The following is a 20,865-nucleotide window of genomic DNA, read 5'->3' as shown; positions in this document are numbered from 1 at the left end:
TGACCTAAGCACATATTTACTCTAAAGGAGTCTTCTTTTTTATTAAAATGTGTTTTATAGTATTATCCAGTTTGTTTGCTTTTCTCAGAATAAATATCCAAAATGTGGATTTTCCCTTCTCTTTGTTGTCATGATTTTATGACCTCCATGGGGATAAAAAACCAATATTTTCTATATGGCTAAGTCGATTTTATACAGATTAGACAAATCTGGCCATTGTTTTTGTGCCTGCTTCAGAAAACACAACTGGCGATGTTCTTTCTTTCTTTACTGCCCTTGAAAGACACACACACACACACACACACACACACAAGCAATTGGAACTCAGATTAAAAATAAATGACAAGCATAAAATAATAAAAGTATTATTTTAATTATTCAAGCATTTAAATTTTCTTTAAATGCTTAGATACATGATTTAGTGAGAATAGATTGAAATCAAAATGACAGCATTTTGGCTTGGCCTCCTACACTGATTACACAGAATATAATCTTGGAGAAGTTATTTTCTCTAGTCCTCAAGCTTTCATGTGTAATGAGTTAAAGTTTATTATCTTATCAAAATTGTATGAGTATACACATCACATAGAAGGTATGAGTGGAATATATATATAGGTATATATGCTCACACGTAATTTGCATACCCACATACACATCTATATATGAATCTTAGTTTCACATGAGAAAGATTACAAATAAGGGGGCTGAAATAGATTATAGGTATGGTCTAGTCCTATACTGACAACCATCAGTTTATAGCATTAAAATGCCCATATCTTCATCCAGCCAAGGCAACTGAACAGTGGGACCTTGTTAGAAATGCAAATTCTTAGGCCCTACCCCATATTTACTGAATCAGGAACTGTGGAGGAGGAGTCCAGCATCCTATGTTACAACCAGCCCTCCAGGTTCTTCTGATCAATACTAAAATGTGAGAACCATTGCATTTGAACATTCCCAGGGGAGAACTATAGGCTAGAGTCCTAAGCAGAAGTGGTGAGCAAGTAATTAAAGGTAAAAAAGCAGGATACTGTACAGAGGACTTGAGGCAGAGGTGGTAGGAACACAGGTTGGTGAGCAGGGGACAGGGGAATGTTATGGCAGGAGGGAATTGGTGTGGTTGTGAGAATACAGAGCAGAGCCCAAGCAGCAGTAATAAAGCAGTAGCCACATGGTCTTGTGTTCAATCTTTTGTTCTCATGCAGTAATTCCTGCTAGTATGCTAAGAACTGCTGGCTTTGGAACCCATTCCCCTGCAGTGGATCCTAAAGGAAGACAATCTTCTGTTCTCAGCCACAGACACCCCTGACCCCTATGGTTATTTCTGTAGAAACCTGAGATGGGAAGAGTTAAGGCTTCTCAGGTTGATCCTCTATGTCTTCTCCAAGCCTTTTTCAACAACCCAAGATTCTCCTGATTCCAGTTTTAATTCTCCCCTCATTGGCAGCCAGAGTGTGTGTATGTTCAGGAAAAGTAAGAAAATTCCCCGAGTTTCACTGGGCTAGAGGGGAGGCTGGCCAGAGAAAGTCGCAGGGGTGAGAATAAGCCTATGAAAACGACAAGGTAAGAATTCAACATGGAGTCTCTTCAGGAGACTTATAGATGCCGTGTTGTCATCCAGGACATTTCCCTGAGAAGGGAATCCCCGGCTTTGCAACTTCCTAGCCAGCGTGAGGGCCACCAGCTGGCTATAACCTTTCCTGCGATGCTCTGGCAGGGTGTAGCCATGGCACATGGTGGAAAACTGGTCTGTGATAGACCAGGAGATTGGGTTTCCCTTGTCATCACGGACACACACACTGGGGAAGCAGTAGATGAGGTTGGCGATGTACCGGAGACATTGTTCATTGCCACCCCGAGACCAAGTCCGGTTGAGTAGATCAGCGTCTGTGACACTCAGGTAGGTGAGTCGTGGGGAAGGCCCTTTCCTAGAAGAAATGACACGAGAAACAGGAGCTCAGAATCATGTGACTGCAAGTAGCTAGTTCTCTTTCCATACTGATTCAAACCGAGAAACCATCTCTGAGCCAGTGCCTGACATTGTCAGTGAGTTAAAATAGGCCATTTCGCACTTACAAGCATCTTTCAGGGTTTCATCTCTGATAACACAAAACACTTATTATCTAATTTAAGTCCTTCCTTCTAATTTTATGTCCACCTGTTTTTGTCCTCAGTACAGATTAAGGAAAGCGTTTCTGTTATTAAATCAACTTAAATTCACCCTCAGGCTGCCTCCATACCTCAAGTCCCTATGTATTGAACTGCACTCTAACTTAGTATGTAAACAAACTTCCTAGGAGTAAAACAAACAGCTGAGTTTCAGCCACTCATAGGCAGCTAAGTGCTCAGACCATGCCAAGATAAGGCAGGCATCTAGCTGTTGCCCATCAGGTGATTTCTGTACTTTGCATCTGTGTCTAGCCTGTAAAAGCTTGCTGTGTACACTGCTGGGTGGAGTTCTGAACCTCTACCTGATTCACGAGCCATTCTTTGCTCAAATAAACTCTGCTAAATTTACCTGAAATTTTTCTTTTTTTTTCAGAGACACAATTTCATTCTGTTGCCTAGGCTAAAGTGCAGTGGCATGATCATAGCTAACCATAACCTCAAACTCCTGTGCTCAAATGATCCTCCTGCCTCAGCCTTCCAAGTAGCTAGAGCTACAAGTGTATACCACCATGCCTGGCTAATAAAGTTTTTCTTATAACACTGTCTTTCTGTAAAAAAGATCTCAGAATTGCTCTTATTAAGTCCTGACTCTGCTGAAATCTTCTGTGAGGCCTTGGGTAAGTCCAGATTCTTGGATCCCTAATATTTACTTCTCAGTAAAATAAATGTTTTAACATAGAATTTCTATCTTACATACCCACGGCCAGAAAAGAAACATAAGTTTCTTAATTTGCCAGGCATACGTACATGCTTTGGCAACGTTAGTTCTTCCAGACTGTCCCCTAGGCCTGCTCTTCTCTAGGTTAAATATTCTCTACCTCCAACTTCTCCACTAGCAGTATTTTTATAGGCCACTAGCCTTCACTATATTTAGTTTCATGTTATGCAAGTTTTTATCAATTGACCGTATAAAGCCCCTGATATTAAGATAAAGAAAATGAAATCGGAACAATTTCTAAGAACTGAGATGGATTGCTTCGCGGAAAGCCTATGAGGCTGACAGCACCTCAGAATTTGCTCTCATTCTTAAAGTTATCAATATCATTAGACCATTCCAGTGACTGGTAAGAGATTGCTAATGTTCTTGCTATGATTTTTATGAAGTATATATATATATATATATTTTTTTATTAGCTGTCTGTAGTGTTAGCTCACATTCCAAGTTTACTGCCAGCTATGGAACTGGGCCAGTCATCTATCCACTAAGGCGGGGCGGGAAGAAAACAATAATTGGCTTAATGAGATTTTCAATTTTTGAAAATTAAAGCAAGGATAAAGAAGCCTCAGGCAGAAATGTTGCTGCAAATAAAAACATTACCAAGGCAAGTGTTTCAGGAATAGTTTATGTTAGAGATGCTAACTTGTATCTGAAGGTCAGGATATTCAAAACAGAGTTCACAAATTTGGGTAATAATTTAGGTGTTAAAAACAAATTGTCTAACTTCCTGCAAAAAAGATCAATTAAAGTTAAACCCGGTTTTAAAAGGCCTGACTGGGGACAGAGGGAAATTTTAAGTAATGCCTGAGGGATACAATATAGTAAACAGACTGTGGGAAACTCTACAGAACAAATAGTCTAATTTCTTCAACAAAACATAAAAAATAAAGATGAAGGGGAACGTACATGTCAAAGGAAACTTCAGCTATATTAACCGATCCCAATGTATGGATTCTACTTAGATGTTGATTCAAAACAGACTTAAAAACGTATATTGCGAAATCCCACAAGACTGTGTTATAACTTTTAATTCAACTGCCATACATATTAAAATAAAACAATTAATAAAAAGAATTAAAAATCTTATGAAAATTTGAGAAATATGACTGCTAACTGGTTATTTTACTTTAAGGAAATATTGCTAACAAAATTTTAAGGGATTGTGCAGAAAAGACACAATATAGAAGGCTTGAGCTATTGCCCTTAGAAAGGCCTAACTGCGAGGGGATCCTTAGCTGGTGTGTCTAGGAACTTGGATCTGGGAGGGGTCCTGCCACCCCCAGGACTCAGATAAGTGGTTTACTGTGACTAAACTGCAACAATGTAGTTTATGCTGAACACCTGCATTCCTTCTAAGAGTCTAGGAATTTGGTTTGTGCTAGGCAGAGGATGCCTCTGGTAAAAATTCTGGGTACCGAGTTTCTATGAGTTTCCCCGGCAGACAACATGTTACTTATATTGTCACACCTCATTGCTGAGAAACAGAGCACATCCTGTGTGACTCTACTGGGATAGCACTCTTGGAAACCTGTGCCTGGTTTCCTCTGTACTTTACCCAATACGCCTTTTCCCTTTGCTGATTTTGCTTTGTGTCCTTTCATTGTAATCAATTGCAGCCATGAGTATGACTACATTTGCTGAGTCCTGTGAGTCAACATAGCGAATCATAGAGCCTGTGGGTGGTCTCGGGGACCCCTGGCACAGGAGTGATATCAGCATTGTGCTTTCTTTGGGTAAAGAATCTTAATCTTTTAGAGATACATCTTAAAATATTTAAGGATAAAATCTGGGACATTTCCTTCAAAGCAATCCAAGAGGTGGAAAGAATATACAGGGGCATGGATTAGATAAGATTGCATTCCTGTGACTTAAAATGTACATTAGGTTTAGTCTTGTTTTGCTCAAAAATTCAACATTCACTGTGCAAGTGAAGAAAACTGACGTTCACTGAGGTGGGTACTCTTCAAGTATCCTGCTTCATTTTCTTACAAAAAACATGTAAAGAAAATATTAACTCAATATTAATAATGATAACTTAATTTTTGAGAAGAAACAATTGAGGTTTATAAAAGTTAAGCTGAAGGGAAAGGATTAGTAAATGACAGAGCAGGCACTACAGAGTAAGAGAAAAGAAGAATGAAGATTAAAACCCAATAAATGTTTTTGAAAGATTATATCCTGGAGTTGGGCTTCTTGGGATTATTTCCTGGCTCTACAATTTACTCCTATGTATTACTTCAACTTTGTTAAAAAAGGGTTTAACAATAGTCCTACTTCAAAGGGTTGTGGAAGGATTAAAGGGGTAATGTATTTAAAACATTTAGTACATGGCCCATAAGAGCTCAACGTAAGTCAGTGATGTACCCTTAGCTCTGAAACAACAAAAACAATAACTTTGGACTCAGGCAATAGAGACTAATTAGAATTATTTGGGAGAGGAGGACATGAAGGAATGATTTTTTTCTATGTATACTATGAAAATACAGCTATACTGATTTCACTTATAACTATGGACAAAGATACTGATTTTATTTTCAACGAAATTATGAGCAGTCAAGCACGGGGGGGAGGAAAAGAATACACACACACACACACACACTCTCTCTCTCTCTTTCTCACACACACACACACACACACACACACATATTTAACCTCAATGGCCCAAATCGAAAGTGTCTAAACATTCTGTAATGACACTAAGTACTACAGTTACTGCTATCTGTACTTCTATAGTAGTCAGCCCTTCCCCAGATACAGAAACTTGATTTACATACAGGAAACTGGCGTCTGGAGGAGTTGAAACAGGAGGAAAATGAATGGCCTTGAAGGAAGTTAGTTTTACGTTCAACTGCTTTGAGTTGGCAACAGCTTTGGAGACATCATATAACTCACTCTGCAGCCCTGTATATAGAAAGACAATTTAAAATGTGGTATTTTATCTGAAAAAGCAAAAAGGAAAATTTTGGCAGTATTTTTATGGTGCGTATCATCAACATCACCAGTTTGCCACCTTGTATTATCCTAAACACTATACATTTACATACGAATTATTATAAGCTAGTTGGTGTCTGATTTTCAAATTTTGGGAGAATTTTCAAATTCTCATTGTGTTGCCCATTGTGACCACCCCTCATGATCTTTCATGGAAACTTCTCATGGGAATATCACATGGGAATTTGGAATATTTTGTGGGAGTCTTAATTTTTTTTGACTCCTTAGACTAATATTAAGCTCCTTGAAGATAGTGAGAATGTTTTATAGCTCTAAAAGTCTATGACCTACCATATAGCTAGAACTGTAAAAGAGCTTAGATTTGTATGGTGTGGCAAACCCACTAAAGACTCTTCCAGTCTGTTGCCAGAATGGTCATTACAGAATGTAAGGTGTAAACCCAGTGTTGGTGGGATTTATCTTGAACTTAACTCATCCAGATCCCACTTATTTGTCATACCTATACTACTTTACCTATAAATCTTCATTCAATACTTGTTATATAGAAAGCACTGTGCTGGGCAATGCTTCACAGTGGTACACAAAAATGGTGTGGTCTCCACTCTAGCTGTGCTTATATTAATAGTATAACTCCTGTCTCTACCCTTCCAAATCCCCATCTATTCTGTCCTTTTTAGTCAGTGTCTTGATTGATTGAACTCTCTGGAAACTGACTTTCCCTTTTCCTTCCATATCTAATGGCTTGTGTCCTCCCCTCTGGTGAGGGACTTCTCACAGTGGCCCTGAGACTTGCAGAACACATGAGTGGGAAGGTGTATTGAACACAATGTGATATCTGAGCCTGGGCTTCTCCCTCAGGGAGTTAAGCCTCAGAAAAGATAAGCAGTCTTCAAGTTAATGCTATTAAAATTATGGGTGCTCTGGCTAGCATCCCATATTATAACACTGAATTACATCTAAGGAATTCAGAAGACTATGAGAAAGAACTAGGCAGTGCCAACCAAAGGTGTGGATGGTAGTTGAAGCAGAATTCCTTTCTCCCAAGTTAAATAGAACCAATTAATTTTTAAAACTTCTGTAAATTGAAATATAAGAATGTTTTTAATTTTTTTCTTTTTAATTATTATGAGTACATAATAGTTGTATATCTTTATAGGGTACATGTGATGTTTTGATACAGGCATACAATGTTCCTAACACAAATAAACTATTTTTAAAAGTCAGCTTAACACTTATTTTAAAAAACTTTTAAAATTATAAAATGTGTCATAGAAAACTGCATAAGACAAATGCATAACTTAATTTTTATATATTTTAACTACTGAAGCCACAAAATAGAAATTTACTCACCACTTCTATTTACCTCTCTCTCAATCACAATTTATTCTCTTCCACTAAAAATAACCAGTATCATAATTTTATGGCAATAATTTATTTTCTTTATAGTTTTATTATCCAAACATGTGTCCTTAATTTTGGCCTTTTTTCTTGTAAATCTTTTAATCTACATATTTTCCTTTAATTCCCACCCTTCTTGTTTTAATTCTTTCAATTTATTTGTTAAAAAATCCGGTGGTTTGCTGTGTAGTTTTCATAGTCTTGGAGTTTGCTAATTACCCCTTCCCGGTGTTGTTGACCAGGTCCTCCTACCCTATGAATAGGTTACCACTTTTAGTGAATGATTTTCTCCTTCCCCACAAGAGAAAGGAACTTCCACGTGTTGCTTGGTCTCTGTCCACCTACCTCCATAGAAGGGGAGGAGTCGCTAATTGGACAAGCCAGAACTCAGGACATTTATGAGATCAGTCACCAGTGGGTAGGTTTCTGAAACTTTCAGGTTAGTAGACATTCCTTCTCTCATCCATGCAACCAGTATTGAGCAGAAGAGCCTGGCCTGTCTGTGTAGCTGTGTGCTTCTTCACTTCCTGTCCTCACATGGCAAACACAAGAGGTTTGCCTCCTCTGGGTATGTTAGTGGGTTAAACCTGATAAGATATGGTTTATGAATGGCTTTTAGATGAAAAACAGCAAAGGCATTTTTGTGCAGGGTGTGCCATCCCTCTGGACACCCAGTGCCGAAGCAGCTCTGCTGTCGAATGCTTGCGTTACAGTAGCCCAACTAGCATCTGTGACTGGAGTCTGCGCTGTGGCAAAGGATAAAAGACTGACCATTTATATGGGCAGTAGACAGGGTCTGAAGTTTTCATGATTTGGGGCTGTTATGGAAACAGAGGATTCATGATCTTTTTAGATGCTGTAATCAAGAATAGCAAAGATACTGAAGACTTAGAAGATATAAAATATTCTAAGGAGATTACAGTAATTACCACAGAAGTCTACAGTCACACAATTACATCAGAAGTCAAGGGTAATGCCTAAACAGACTTTTTAACTAAATAAGTGGCTTTCACCACTCCAGCTATATTAGGTGCTAGTAATTCACATTTGTCTCCACCAAAGCTTCAGGAAGAATGATTGGGTCAATTTGGATAACTATGACTGATTCACAACTATCAGCTCAGCCTTCTGAAAAAAAAAAATGGCAATAGTAGGCATGTTTTCTCTATAATGATGGATTGAGGTGATTTAAGAATAGTAGGCCAGAAGCGCCAAGATCTATTGAATTACTGCCATGATTTTTCACAGCAGGGAAGAGATTTCCTCATTTCCACATTAAAGTAATACTGGTGAGAATTTTTTTTCTAAATTGGCTAAGGGAGTGGTAGAAACATGTCTTACTTCTAATGAGCATAACTGGGATAAATCTATAAAGGTGAGAATTCAATGCTTCCTCCATAAGGTCTTTTCGAGCATTTACAAATGCATTTTATACAACATCCTAAGTCTTTAGGTTATGAATGTGTGTTAGTCATTATTTGTAAATTTTCTTAGTGGGTAGAAGCTTTTTTTTGTTATAGGACTTCAGCTGTATATGGTTGAAAAAATTTGCTAGACTTTGTATTTCCAACACGGAGATCCCTACTTTCCTCTCAAATGATTAAGGAACTCATTTCACTGGAACAGTCATAAACAGAAACCTCATGGCCTATATCAACCCCCAGTCATTATGAAAAATTGGAAGGGTAAGTGGCACACTCAAGCACTCTATATACATTTCATATATATTAAATACCTATCTATATCTATCTGATATATACCATAAAGAGAAGGAAAAAAAGATTGCATAATGTATGTCTTGCACTTGACCTCACCTTGTATTTGAAAAACTTGGTCCCAGTTAATAACATCGTGCTTTTCCAACAGCTGTCGGTAAGCCCTGACATCCTTGTAGAACACAGCATAGGCATTAGAATAATGGTCAAGGTTATCTGTCTCAGCCTAGGACAGAATACATAATCATAAAAACATAAATAATGTTTCAGGATAATCCAAACCTTAGATAGATTAGGTACCATTAGCTGGGCATATCTAGCTAATTTTCCATTAATGAAATTAGCCACCTATAAAATGATGGCTAAGTGGGAATAAGGCTAATATGCTGTAGTGAGAGAAAAAAGAGAAATTTTGTGACTTCTACTTGATTCTCTCCTCTGAGATTAGGAAAGTTTTAAGACATCTATTTCACATTTTTCTAGGATTTATTTATTTATAAAAACAGAAAGTTTATAACTCAATAGATTCACCTCCAAGAATCAAAACTCTCAGAATCTTTCTAATGTGATCAGGGCAGCATCTCTTTGACCACTTGAGCTCTCGCTTGTTCTCAGAGGCAGAACGGAGTGGACATTGTCTTCTTCAATCTTGTTCCACATTTACCCACATGACCAAAGCCATCAGTCATAAGGAATCATCTGCCCAGGGGAAAAGCTAGTATTTACAAATCAGCCACATGTGCTTCGTGCTTCCAAAGATTACAAAATGCTAAGGAAACACTGTATTGAACAGGTTGGGACTGGAAGTTTTCCATATTCTTAATATTCTGAAGCCAGCCCAATTAGAAACTAATTTGGAATATGGAATATTAGAAACTAATTTGGAATATTAATTGGAATATGTAGTGTAGTAAGCTAATGTATATGGTTACTATGGTTATACTATCTCTGTTATCAAATCTTTCTTTCCAATCCTTTTTTTTCCCTTCAGAATTGTACCTCTCTCTGTCGCCGGGTGATGACAACTTTGAAGTCTGGCCATGAATCCAATACCACTTCCTTTTGGAAGGGATTCCCACGATTTATGTTCATCACTGCTCCATAAACCTGAGCCAGAAAACCCAGAGAGACAAGCCAACCACACTATTAGCTGTTTTGGTTGTATATTACCCTCTTCACTTCTTTTTCTACTGTGCAATCCTGGTCATGAGAGGGGACATTATATATACACACACACACAATATACACACATACAAACTTTTCTACTGTTATTTCACCAGTGCACATGAAAACTGGTAAAAGTATGAAATCCTACGAAAACTCTCCCCAAACCTACTTTTTGTTTACAGTACAATAGCGAGAAGTACTGGATTGATACAGGCCTACTAGATAGGTGCTTGGCACATAGGTCAGAAACAAACGCTTGCTGAATGAATCAGAATATTATGTGTGGATTTAGGGCTCATACATATTTAAAAAGTTCCACAGAGAATCCTGATGGTCAGCTGCTTTTAAGTTCAGTTTATTATATGAAAATAACCTACTCCTTCAACTCTAAATAAAATTAAATATCATTTGAAGGTGATATAGACTCAAATTAAAAAAAAAAGAAAAACAACCTACATCTCTGATTTTACAGAGAAAGGGTCTATAGCATTCCCTGAGGGTCATAACCATGTCTCATTCATTATACCCATGGAGCCTGACGTAGCTGATTGAATGCTTGGTGACTGAACAATATTGGAGAAACACTGGAATTCTGTTATGTGGCCTTCCACACTTTTTTCTCTATGGAGAAAGATGTTTGTTCTACAAAACAACTTTTATATGCCACGTGTGCTTATAGAGGTTGGAGAAAATTATAGGGATAATGAGGACTGCTGAGCTATAGGCCAATGTTCATAGCATTTTCATAATTAAAACAAAAAGCTGGAAACAACCTAGATGTCCACCAACAGTGGAATGAATAAATTGTGGCATAGTCATACTGTGGATTACAAAACAGCAATGAAAATAAATAGACTGCTGCTACATGAAATCACTACAAATCTCACAAACGTAATATTGAGCAAAAGAAGCTAGATACAAAAAAGATACTTATGATGTGATCCAATTTATATTACATTCAAAATCAGGCAAAACTCTATTACAGCTTTGCAACTAGGATAGTGGTCACTTTTGGGGAGTAGGAAGAGGCAATAGTTGGAAAGGAGCACTGGGGGTGGGAAGGAGTGGCTTGTGAAGTAATGATTTTCCCGACTAGAGTGGATGCTACACAAGTAGTGGCTTTGTGAAAATTCATTGAGCTGCATAATTCTACCGTGTGCACTTTCTAGTATGTGTTAGACTTCAATGAAAGAATCTTTTTTAATTATAAGGGCCCTGGAACCTACCTACATTTTACCTGCTTTATACATTATCTTAATCCAAATCACTCACCTTTTATCGATGCCTAGAACATCATGCAACTTTCTTCTTTCTCACCCCATCTGGGCCTTCATTCAAATATCCTCATAACTAGGTCCTTCCAAATTGAGTACAGCTTACATTAATGTGTAGCATGTATCACCCTAAATGAAAATCCAAGAACTAGAGTATCCTGGAAGGGTCTTGCTTGTTCCTTTAGTCATTAAAGTCTGCAGCTGCTCATCTTACACATACAGAGTGATGTTTGTTAAAATGGTTTCACGTAAGGTGACTGCACATCCTTATTCCAGAATGTAGCCTGAATATGACTGGAATGTTCAGAAGGTTAAGAGGGAAAAACCCTTTCTATATTTAGATTCTGAGAGAAAAAATCCCCGTAACTTGTTTGTATATGATTTCGCACCAACTGAAAGATCTGACATTGGTTAAAAACAAATAAACAAACAAAGAATAAATTCTTCCAATAGCTGTTTATTCAGAGGGCAAGTATTGAGTGGAGAGGGGGAGTGACTAGAAGGAAGTAAAAATACTAGGGAAATGAACCGATAGAGTTTATGAAGGAACTTTGGAAGGATATTTAATCACTTAAACACTAAGCTGAGGTTACACAATACATAGCCACAAACTCCAAAGAAAAGAGGAAGGGTGGTAAATAAACAAAACTATATTTTCTTTCATTTCTTTTTATTCTCTAACATCTTTTATGATCCTATAAAGGTCACTGAAACCTTTTTAGTTATCTCTGGCAAAAGAGTTAGCCAGACATGTTATTAAAGCAAAGTAGCTTTCCATCTTATTCCAGTAATTCACTTCAGGGTCAGCATTCGACAGGGGAAAATGTGGGTTAGATTGTCCATTTGGTACTTTTTTTTAGCCAGATGATCCCATATTATTACTCAGATTTTCCCTACCACATACAGTTTAAACACAATCCATAGGGCAAGATGAACCAGATTTAATCAACATAGTATAGTGCATTAGAGGACTCCCTCTAGATCACTTTTGTTTGAATTTTCATATACATAGGATTATCCAGGGTGTCTGTTAAAAATGCAGGACCTTGTTCTCCATTTTCAAAAATTCTGATTTGCTATGTCTCTCCTGGGTGATTTACATGCCATTCACATTTGAAAACCATTTTGCAGGGCAATCTCTTTACTCAAGAAACTCAGCCCTCAAAGGCAAATTCAATTGCATTCTGCATTTGAATGCAGTGCTTCTTATAGTAAGCACCGAAGTGCTTATTATAACAGTTCTAATCTTACATTTGTTGCAATCTTTGATTATTTGCATTTTCCACAGTAGCACTGAGTTATCAGCAGGCTCTCTGGATTTTAAAACAGATAGGAACTTGATGACCAACGGAGCCATTGAAAAAACTTCAGAAATAAAGATCTTGAAAGCAAAAAAAATTTTATTAACAATCCCTAAACTTCAGTTCTATTGCTTACCTAGGTTATATCCTCAACTGCGATGCCGCCAATTCATACTCTTCTGCCATTTAAAAAATTTTAGAATTCAAATTTACTTTAGAAATAATCTAGCCCAGTTTTACCTAAATTTCCCTAGAAGTCATCTAGAGTGACTATCAAAAGGAAAATTCCCTGGGCCTTCTCCACAATCTTTTCAATCAGTATCTAGCAAGAGGGGGCTGGGAAGCTGTATGTTTAACAAATGCTCCTAGAGTCTTTTCTAGGGGAAAAAAATGGGAAACAGCTGCAAGTTTGACATTATTTTACAGATTAATACCACAAAGCAATAAAATAAAATTCTTAACTTTATAGTACCTTGAGTGATTCAGGAAAGCAGCTCTTCAACATTTTCTCCAGCGTCAGTAATTTGGTAGAACAGTTTAGCACCAACATCTTCTCCCCGGCTCTTACAATTCCACACCTAACTAGAAACTTGAAGGTAGGCGTTTAATTTTTGCTTGTTAACATTTGAATCTATTTAGGGATATCCATGTAGTCCTATTTTCATTGAGTATAACTCTGACTGCCATTGCTCCCTTAGGAGAGGCAAAAATGAAGGTGGGGAGGCACAGAGATGGGTAAATTAGACTAACCCAGTGAAAATGTGGAAATGGAGTGTTAATGATCTAATCCTGGACAGTTAGATGTGAGTATCTACACTGGGTTAAGTGTTTCTATTAGACACATTCATTGCACTCTACACTCTTCCTTTGGGGCACTAACAACGTTGTAATTTTACATTTATTTGTGTTTTCCTTAAGTCTGTCTCAAGGAGCCTATGAGCTGCATGAAGGTAGGACCCGTGTCTGCTTTGTGCTCCACTGTATACACAGCATCTGCCACAGGGCCTGGCACATAGGAGGGACATTCTAAATAGTTTGTGAATGGGTAACACGAAACTCAGGGTAAGAATCTTGAGCGAAGTAGGAAAGCTCCTTTTTTACAATGTGGGACAAAGACTAGAGAAAGACTTGAGTGGGTCAGGTGGTTATGAGGAACAACTTGGAGAGAAACAACCAGAGTGAGGAATCAGATGTGGGCAAAGGCTGAGCCTTATTTTAGCCAGGCATCATTAGGGAAAGAAGAAGGGCCTAAATATTATATAATGTATGCAAACTCATTCATTCGCATGCACTTACATTTTCTAGATTTTGATCCTTCAACTCCCCTGCTTTGCTCCCAAGAAAACTTTTCCCCCAATATTCCGATCAGGGCTTGATTGAATTAAAGAAAAAAAAAATTCCAACCGTCAATGTAGTGAAGCTTATCTACTTACACTTAACATTCGGGCACTAGGAAGGCAAAGGTAACTCAGCTAGACATGAGAACCTGGTGCTTTTGGGGTTATGGTGGAGAGCTGGGACCATTCCTTTACAATGCATTTTCCAGGTAGAAAACACCACTTGATTTCCCTATGTGGTGTACCAATGCGACTACATGATACCCTGAATGTTCGATTGTAATGTACCTAAAATCTACTGTAAACCTCTATCATGTACTTTATGTGAGTCTGAACTTCTAGAAGCATATGATCAAGGCCTATGGGCTCTGGTCCACTGAGTGGTACACTTGAGGTGTTTGTGTTCTCTATAAGCAATATTAAGGGCCTGGGCAGCACCAGAAAGTCAGGAGGTTTTTGAACCTTCATACTAATTGTCTGGACCACTATTAGAAAGTTTGAAAAGATTGAGTTTCTAGATTTGAGGATGGCAAAGAAAGAAGTATAGCCAGCATCTTTTCACTCTTGTATCTGCTTGACTTTTCATTCATTTGTGTCATCTCTAAATTTTAAATTTTTTAGTAGATACTTATTTTAAACATATTTATTTATTCTAATTCAATATCTCTTGATAGAAAATGAAGGGCAGTAGGTTATGAATCTCTGAATTATATGCCCTAATATTTAGCAAAGTAGCTAATGCAAAGAGTAGGAATTTTATTACCTGTTTTTTTTCCCTGGAGGATCTAAAACCATTTACGAAAATAGGTAAAATATAAGAAAAATTGAATTTGTATTAAAATTCAGGCAAGAGGAAAAAATAGAGGGACAAAGTAATATGGAGTCAAGAGTAAGGTTAGTATGCAGAGCATGGACTATAATCCTATGTTTACAGTTGATCCTTTTTATTCGTGGATTCATTCCATGTTTGCAAATTCACCTGCTCACCAAAATGTATTTGTAACCCCCAAATCAATACTGGCAGCACTTTTGCAGTCACTTGCAGACATGCACAGAGCAGCAAAAAACACTGAGTCTCCTAACACATGCTTCCAGCTAAGGCTGGCTGTACAGGGCATACTCTGCCTTCTGGTTTCTGTTCTCATACTGTAAACAAGAGTCCTTTTCTTTGTTTAGTGCCATGGTTTTCAAATGTTTGTGCTTTTTGTTGGCGACTTTGCTGTTTAAAATACTGTATAGTGCTTAAATGCTGTTTAGGTATTTCTAAGTGCAAAAAGGCTGTGATGTGCCTTACAGAGGAAAAACATGGGTTAGATAAGTTACATTCAGGCATGAGTTACAATGCTCTTGAATCAACAATATATATTAAATAATGTGTCTTTCAACAAAAACAGAATAAGGTTAGATATTGACCTGAAGACCAAAATATGTGTGACCAGAGGCTTGCAGGAACCTACCTATTTCCACCAGGAGCTATGTTTCAGTACTAAGACAGTATAATTTTACTGAACATAGCTACTACAAACAATGAGAATCCACTGTACTTGCAGGAGGTGAAAGGCCACTTTTGACTCTAGGCTTTCTAGCAGTTCACACAAAGAGAAACAAACATAAACATTGTTAGTTACATAATTCAGTTTGCCCATAAAATTATCCTTGCTTTCTTTCCCCTAGCTTGCTCTTTCACTTATACCGTCTCTAAAGTCCAGTTATCTAACTTCTTAGTAGTCAAAACTCTTCTCAATCAGGCTTCAGCCTACCTTTCCAGACTATACCCTTGCAATTCACAAACATTGCTCAGGGTTACAAATTAAAATCAGAGAGACATTTCCCCTGTGAGTTCGCACAGAGAAGACACCATAATTAATGCATAACATTTGGCAATAACTTTGCAGTAAACAGTGATGAATCTCACAGAGATCTTTCACTAAATACAAAGATTTTTTTTAAATGCCACAAAATAGAATGTGAAGATTCTCATAGATGAAGAAAATATTTTTTTTACACACTTTTGAATTGTATTAGAAAGTTAAGGACAACTTTAACTCTAAAAGCTACAGGATCAGAATGTCATATCCTTATTGCTCAGTTACCACTCAATTACAGTATATGTGTTCGTGTTCTGGATTGCCCATAATCAGTGTGTGTTCCAGAACAGAAAGTTAAGGCTTTGTGACTCCTTTTTATCAAACTATCAACAACAGACTCACTGAGTCTTTGTCAAGGAAAATAAATGCTCATCTAAGTTTTAGGAAGTGAGGTTTCTTTGGGGCATTTGAGTGTTCATCAGCACAGAGCAAGCATCTAAAATATTTTATTAATTCATACTAATCATACAATCAAAGCATGACACTCTGCTGGGAAACTTGTGTTTCTTATAAACAAAACATAAGATCTCTGATAATATAATGCAATTCACCATTTATATTACAACGGTGGGCATTTGTTAACAAGAAAAGTTTTTTTAGCACTTGCAATCCAATGCTAGTAATTATTTTTCATCTTACAGGATTTTTGTTCAGTGAGAACAACTCTCTTATCTGTTGCTCTTGTGCTCATATCACGATGTAAAGAATATTGTTATAATTCATAATGTTTATTTTCCTTATATCAAAATTTAAGAGTAAAAAAAAAAAAACAAAAACAAAATATATCTTTTCCTCTAAACCTAATTATATTCTTTTTGTATAAGGTTGAGTTTCATCTCTCCTCTATTTCTTCCATTCCTTTCCTGAAATTATAAACTGATGACTTGGGGAATTTATTATTATAATGAATAAACGCTTACCTGCTGTTGAGAATTCAGTTTGAAACTGAGGGTTTTCAGCTGTGTATCAGTGCAGTGGCTCCGTCTATATAAATGGTAAGTTCATTCTTCAAGGCTACTTCTCTAATTAGTCCTTAGTGGAAACAGGAGAGGGAAAAAAAGTGCCCACACCTGTGAAGGGGAGGGGCTGTGGTGAAAGTCGGTCAGGTGAAAATCATTTCACATACAGCACAGCCCTTTCTGCTGCATCTCTTCTTTCCCGTCACCTTCAGTCTTGTGGTGTAAGAGCCAACAAACACTAATCTTGATTTAGAGATGGACATTTTCTAAACATAAAACCCATCTATTCATCAGGATCTCATGGAACATAAAAAGGAATGGGACTTAGGGGTACAATGGGACAAGTGGTGGTACAATGAGAAAATAATATTGAAGTTTTGTCCCTTTAGGTACTTTTACCTATTCTGAAGATTTTGCTACCCTAAACTTCCAAGGCTGAAAGGGGGTAATCTCTAAAGAGGATACTTGTGGAAATGAGAGTGATTTTGAGAATTTTAATTTCTTCACCCTATGCTTTTTTTTTATATTTTATTTTATTTTATTTCAGCTTATTATGGGGGTACAAAAGTTCAGGTTATGTATATTGCCCATGCCCCCCCATCCCCCCGAGTCAGAGCTTCAAGCATGTCCATTCCCCAGACAGTGTGTATCACACTCATCATGTAGGCATGCACCCATCCCCTCCTCCCACCCCCCACCTCAGTCCGATACCCAATTGGTGTTATTCCCAAATGTGCACTTAGGTGATGATCAGGGAAACCAATGTGCTGGTGAGTACATGTGGTGCTTATTTTTCCATTCTTGGGATACTTCACTTAATAGAATGGGTTCCAAGTCTCTCCAGGAGAACAAAAGAGATTCTATATCACCGTTATTTCTTATAGCTGAGTAATACTCCATGGTATACATATACCACATTTTACTAATCCACTCATGAATTGATGGGCATTTGGGTTGTTTCCACATTTTTGCAATTGTGAATTGTGCTGCTATAAACATTCGGGTGCAGGTATCTTTGTCATAGAATGTCTTTTGTTCTTTTGGGTAGATGCCCAATAATGGGATTGCTGGATCAAATGGTAGGTCTGCTTGAATCTGTTTAAGGTCTCTCCATATTGCTTTCCACAGGGGTTGCACTAGTTTACAGTCCCACCAGCAGTGTATGAGTGTTCCTGTCTCTCCGCATCCACGCCGACATGTATTGTTTTGGGACTTTTTGATAAAGGCCATTCTCACTGGAGTTAAGTGATATCTCATTGTGGTTTTGAAATTAAAAATCATTTAGAGTTTACTCACTTCCCTCAAGTGGCCACAATTTCAAGCACCAAATAAATATTTACTTAGACATTTCAGCACACAATGCCTGCATCTTGGAATAACAAGCAGTACAGATGTCTCAACAGCCCATGCAGAATGCTTCAGTTTGAATGTGGTCACATGGGAGGATACTATTTACCATCTTTCTATTTCATAAAATGGTAAGGTGGGACATTTTTTACTAGAAGTTAGGGCATTTTTTACTGAACTAAGTGATGCAATGGGCAGTTGGTAAAAGTGACCAGAGAAATTGTATTAGATGTCAATTACTGGATGTCAAAATAAGAGTTTTTTTGATCCTGGAGTATTGATAACTTTTTAAAAAAGGATGTCATTGAGAGCAACATACACCTGTTTGTGGCCGTAAGAAGCCTCTATAAATATGATCTTTTATAAATATTAACTGAATGAAATTTTTAAAAAATTAAACAGAAGCTGTTATTTGTAGAACAGAAACTCTTTTAGATATTAAGTACAATATCGTAGGGAAGACTTTAAAAAGTTAGAGGTCAGGTTATTTACGGACTCTGAGAGACATATAAATGTCTCCCCAAATTTAGATTACATCCTGTTTCCATGTGCATTCAAAACAGAAACTTAAGTTTGTCATTCTCTATAATACATTAGAACTAATTAGAACAGTTGCTTTCCACCTGAAGGAAAAATAACCAAAATTATATCCGAAAAAATTCACGGATTTGTACTTTGCTGTAATATAGGATTTACTAATTAGATTCAGTAGCCCCTTCTATTGGTAGCTTATCAGAAAATTCCTAAGTCAAAATTTTAATCATTCTTTCTGATTTCTAGTTTTATCATTCACTGTTTTCATGATCTTAAGACAGTTACTTAGCCAACCGGTGCCTCAGTTTCTTAACCTGCAGGGTGGAGATAATAATAACTGTTAGGAGGTTTAATCCCCACAGGACTGTCGTTAAGGTTAAACATCGGTATGAATACACGTATATGTGCAATGGGGTTAGAACAGTGTCTGGCATATAGCAAGCACTCAATAAATGTCAGCCATTTCTATCATGGCTATCATCATCATATGTCCCTATTGTCCCATTTGAAAACTTATATTAAGTTTAACTATCTCTGTGAGGGTGGAAACAGGGTGAAACTGGCTACAGCATATTTATTTCTATTGGTTAAAAAATGAACAATTTCATTTTAAAAATGTACTCTACAGTAGTCTTACTGGATTTAGAAAATGTCTCTCCTTTATCTTCCTCTTTGTCCAATTTTAACAACTATAACCAATCTTTGGATACGGTTGCTACAAAACTTCAAAGCCCTGTTAGCAGCAGAGCCCACTTTAATGAAGAGAGCAACACCTAAGCCAAGAGAAAGTGGTTCTGTGGTAGTTTAGTAGTGAAGAAAAACATTCAACAACAGCGGCTCTTAACCAGAAAAGCTAATTAGAACAGAGAAATGGCTCAGTCGCTTTTCAACATGATAGACCCCAATTGAGAAATATGAATTTCTCTCTGCGTTTGCCTTCCTTCTTTCCTTTCTTTCTCAAAGCTAAATACTTCTTGACAATGAAGGAAACATGAGAGGATTTGGACATGTTTAGAGACTAAGCCAATTCAAATACTAATTTTGACAGGTGCAACTGCATATTTTTGGTAAACAGAGAATGCCAAGAAATTCTATCCAGCCAAATAAAAGAAAGTAAATCCCTTAATTTTAGGTTCCAGTGCAGTTGTCTCATATTTAAACAAAACCTGTTTGTTAAACATATGCCCAGCTGAAATTTGAGGAAAATGGAGGAGCTTGTATAAAGTAAGAATTTTAAGTGACTGACATTTCACTAAGGTTCTGCAACGTATCTGTATAGCCTGTCTCTTAAAAGCTATACCAATTTATCTCCTTCCTTCAGCAGAATTACTGGGTGCCCATTTTCAATAATAAAAGTGTGTTCCGTAATTTTCCTTTTTAGCTTTTTCCAGTCTTCGTTAATCTGATAAGTGAAAACGTTTGTTTTAATTTGCATTTAAGTGGTTATTATAAGGTTGAACATCTTTCAAATACTTAAGATATTGAATATATCTTCTTTTGAGAATTGCTCATTTTCCTACTGGTATTTAACCTATTTGTTACTGATATTTTAAAGCTCTTTATTAATAAGGATTTTCTTTGTTTTGTTATGGAGATATTTTCCGGTCTGTGTTGTGTATTTGCCTTGGTTTTGGGTTTTTAAAAATCTTATTTTAAAAAGCTGTTTTGTGTAATGACCTTTTTTTCACCTTTATGTTTTTAGTTTTGCTTATATGTGTAATAGGGCATTTGCTACGCTGGCATCCACTATTCATTCATAATTTCTTCTTAATTTCTATTTTTGTTTATTTACTTGGACTCTATTTTGGCATAAAGTGGGAGTATTAACCATCCTTCAGCCCCTCCTCCTGTGTTTAGCCAGTTTTCTCAAGACCATTTATTGAATTATATATATTTTCTGCATTTCATTTGAAATGTGATTTTTGTTATATTTTTACACAACTTCCCTCTATTCTTAAATATGTGTCTTTTTTAGAATTTAAAGTTTCTGGCTTTGGCACTTAGCAGTCACTAGACATGAAACATAAGTGGCATGGATTGGTGAGGACACTACCTAGGAATACTGTTATCTGAATTATTGGGACCATGGACAGTTGAAGTTTAATTGTATTTGGATCTGTAATTAA

At 37.0% G+C, this 20,865-nt stretch overlaps 1 protein-coding gene across 1 annotated transcript; it reads right to left on the bottom strand.

The window, feature by feature from the left end:
• Positions 1 to 1,501: 1,501 nt before the first annotated feature.
• GLYATL3 (glycine-N-acyltransferase like 3) lies at positions 1,502 to 13,244 on the bottom strand. Its single transcript, XM_069488946.1, has 5 exons — positions 13,167 to 13,244; positions 9,952 to 10,059; positions 9,052 to 9,178; positions 5,662 to 5,788; positions 1,502 to 1,928 (listed from the first exon to the last, which is right to left on the bottom strand). Exons 1-5 carry the CDS (start codon positions 13,242 to 13,244, stop codon positions 1,502 to 1,504), a joined length of 867 nt encoding a protein of 288 aa, XP_069345047.1.
• Positions 13,245 to 20,865: the final 7,621 nt, after the last annotated feature.

Source organism: Eulemur rufifrons, chromosome 15 (assembly GCF_041146395.1).
Source record: "Eulemur rufifrons isolate Redbay chromosome 15, OSU_ERuf_1, whole genome shotgun sequence".
NCBI classification, from domain to species: domain Eukaryota; kingdom Metazoa; phylum Chordata; class Mammalia; order Primates; family Lemuridae; genus Eulemur; species Eulemur rufifrons.
This window is presented reverse-complemented; position numbering and strand designations above follow the sequence as displayed.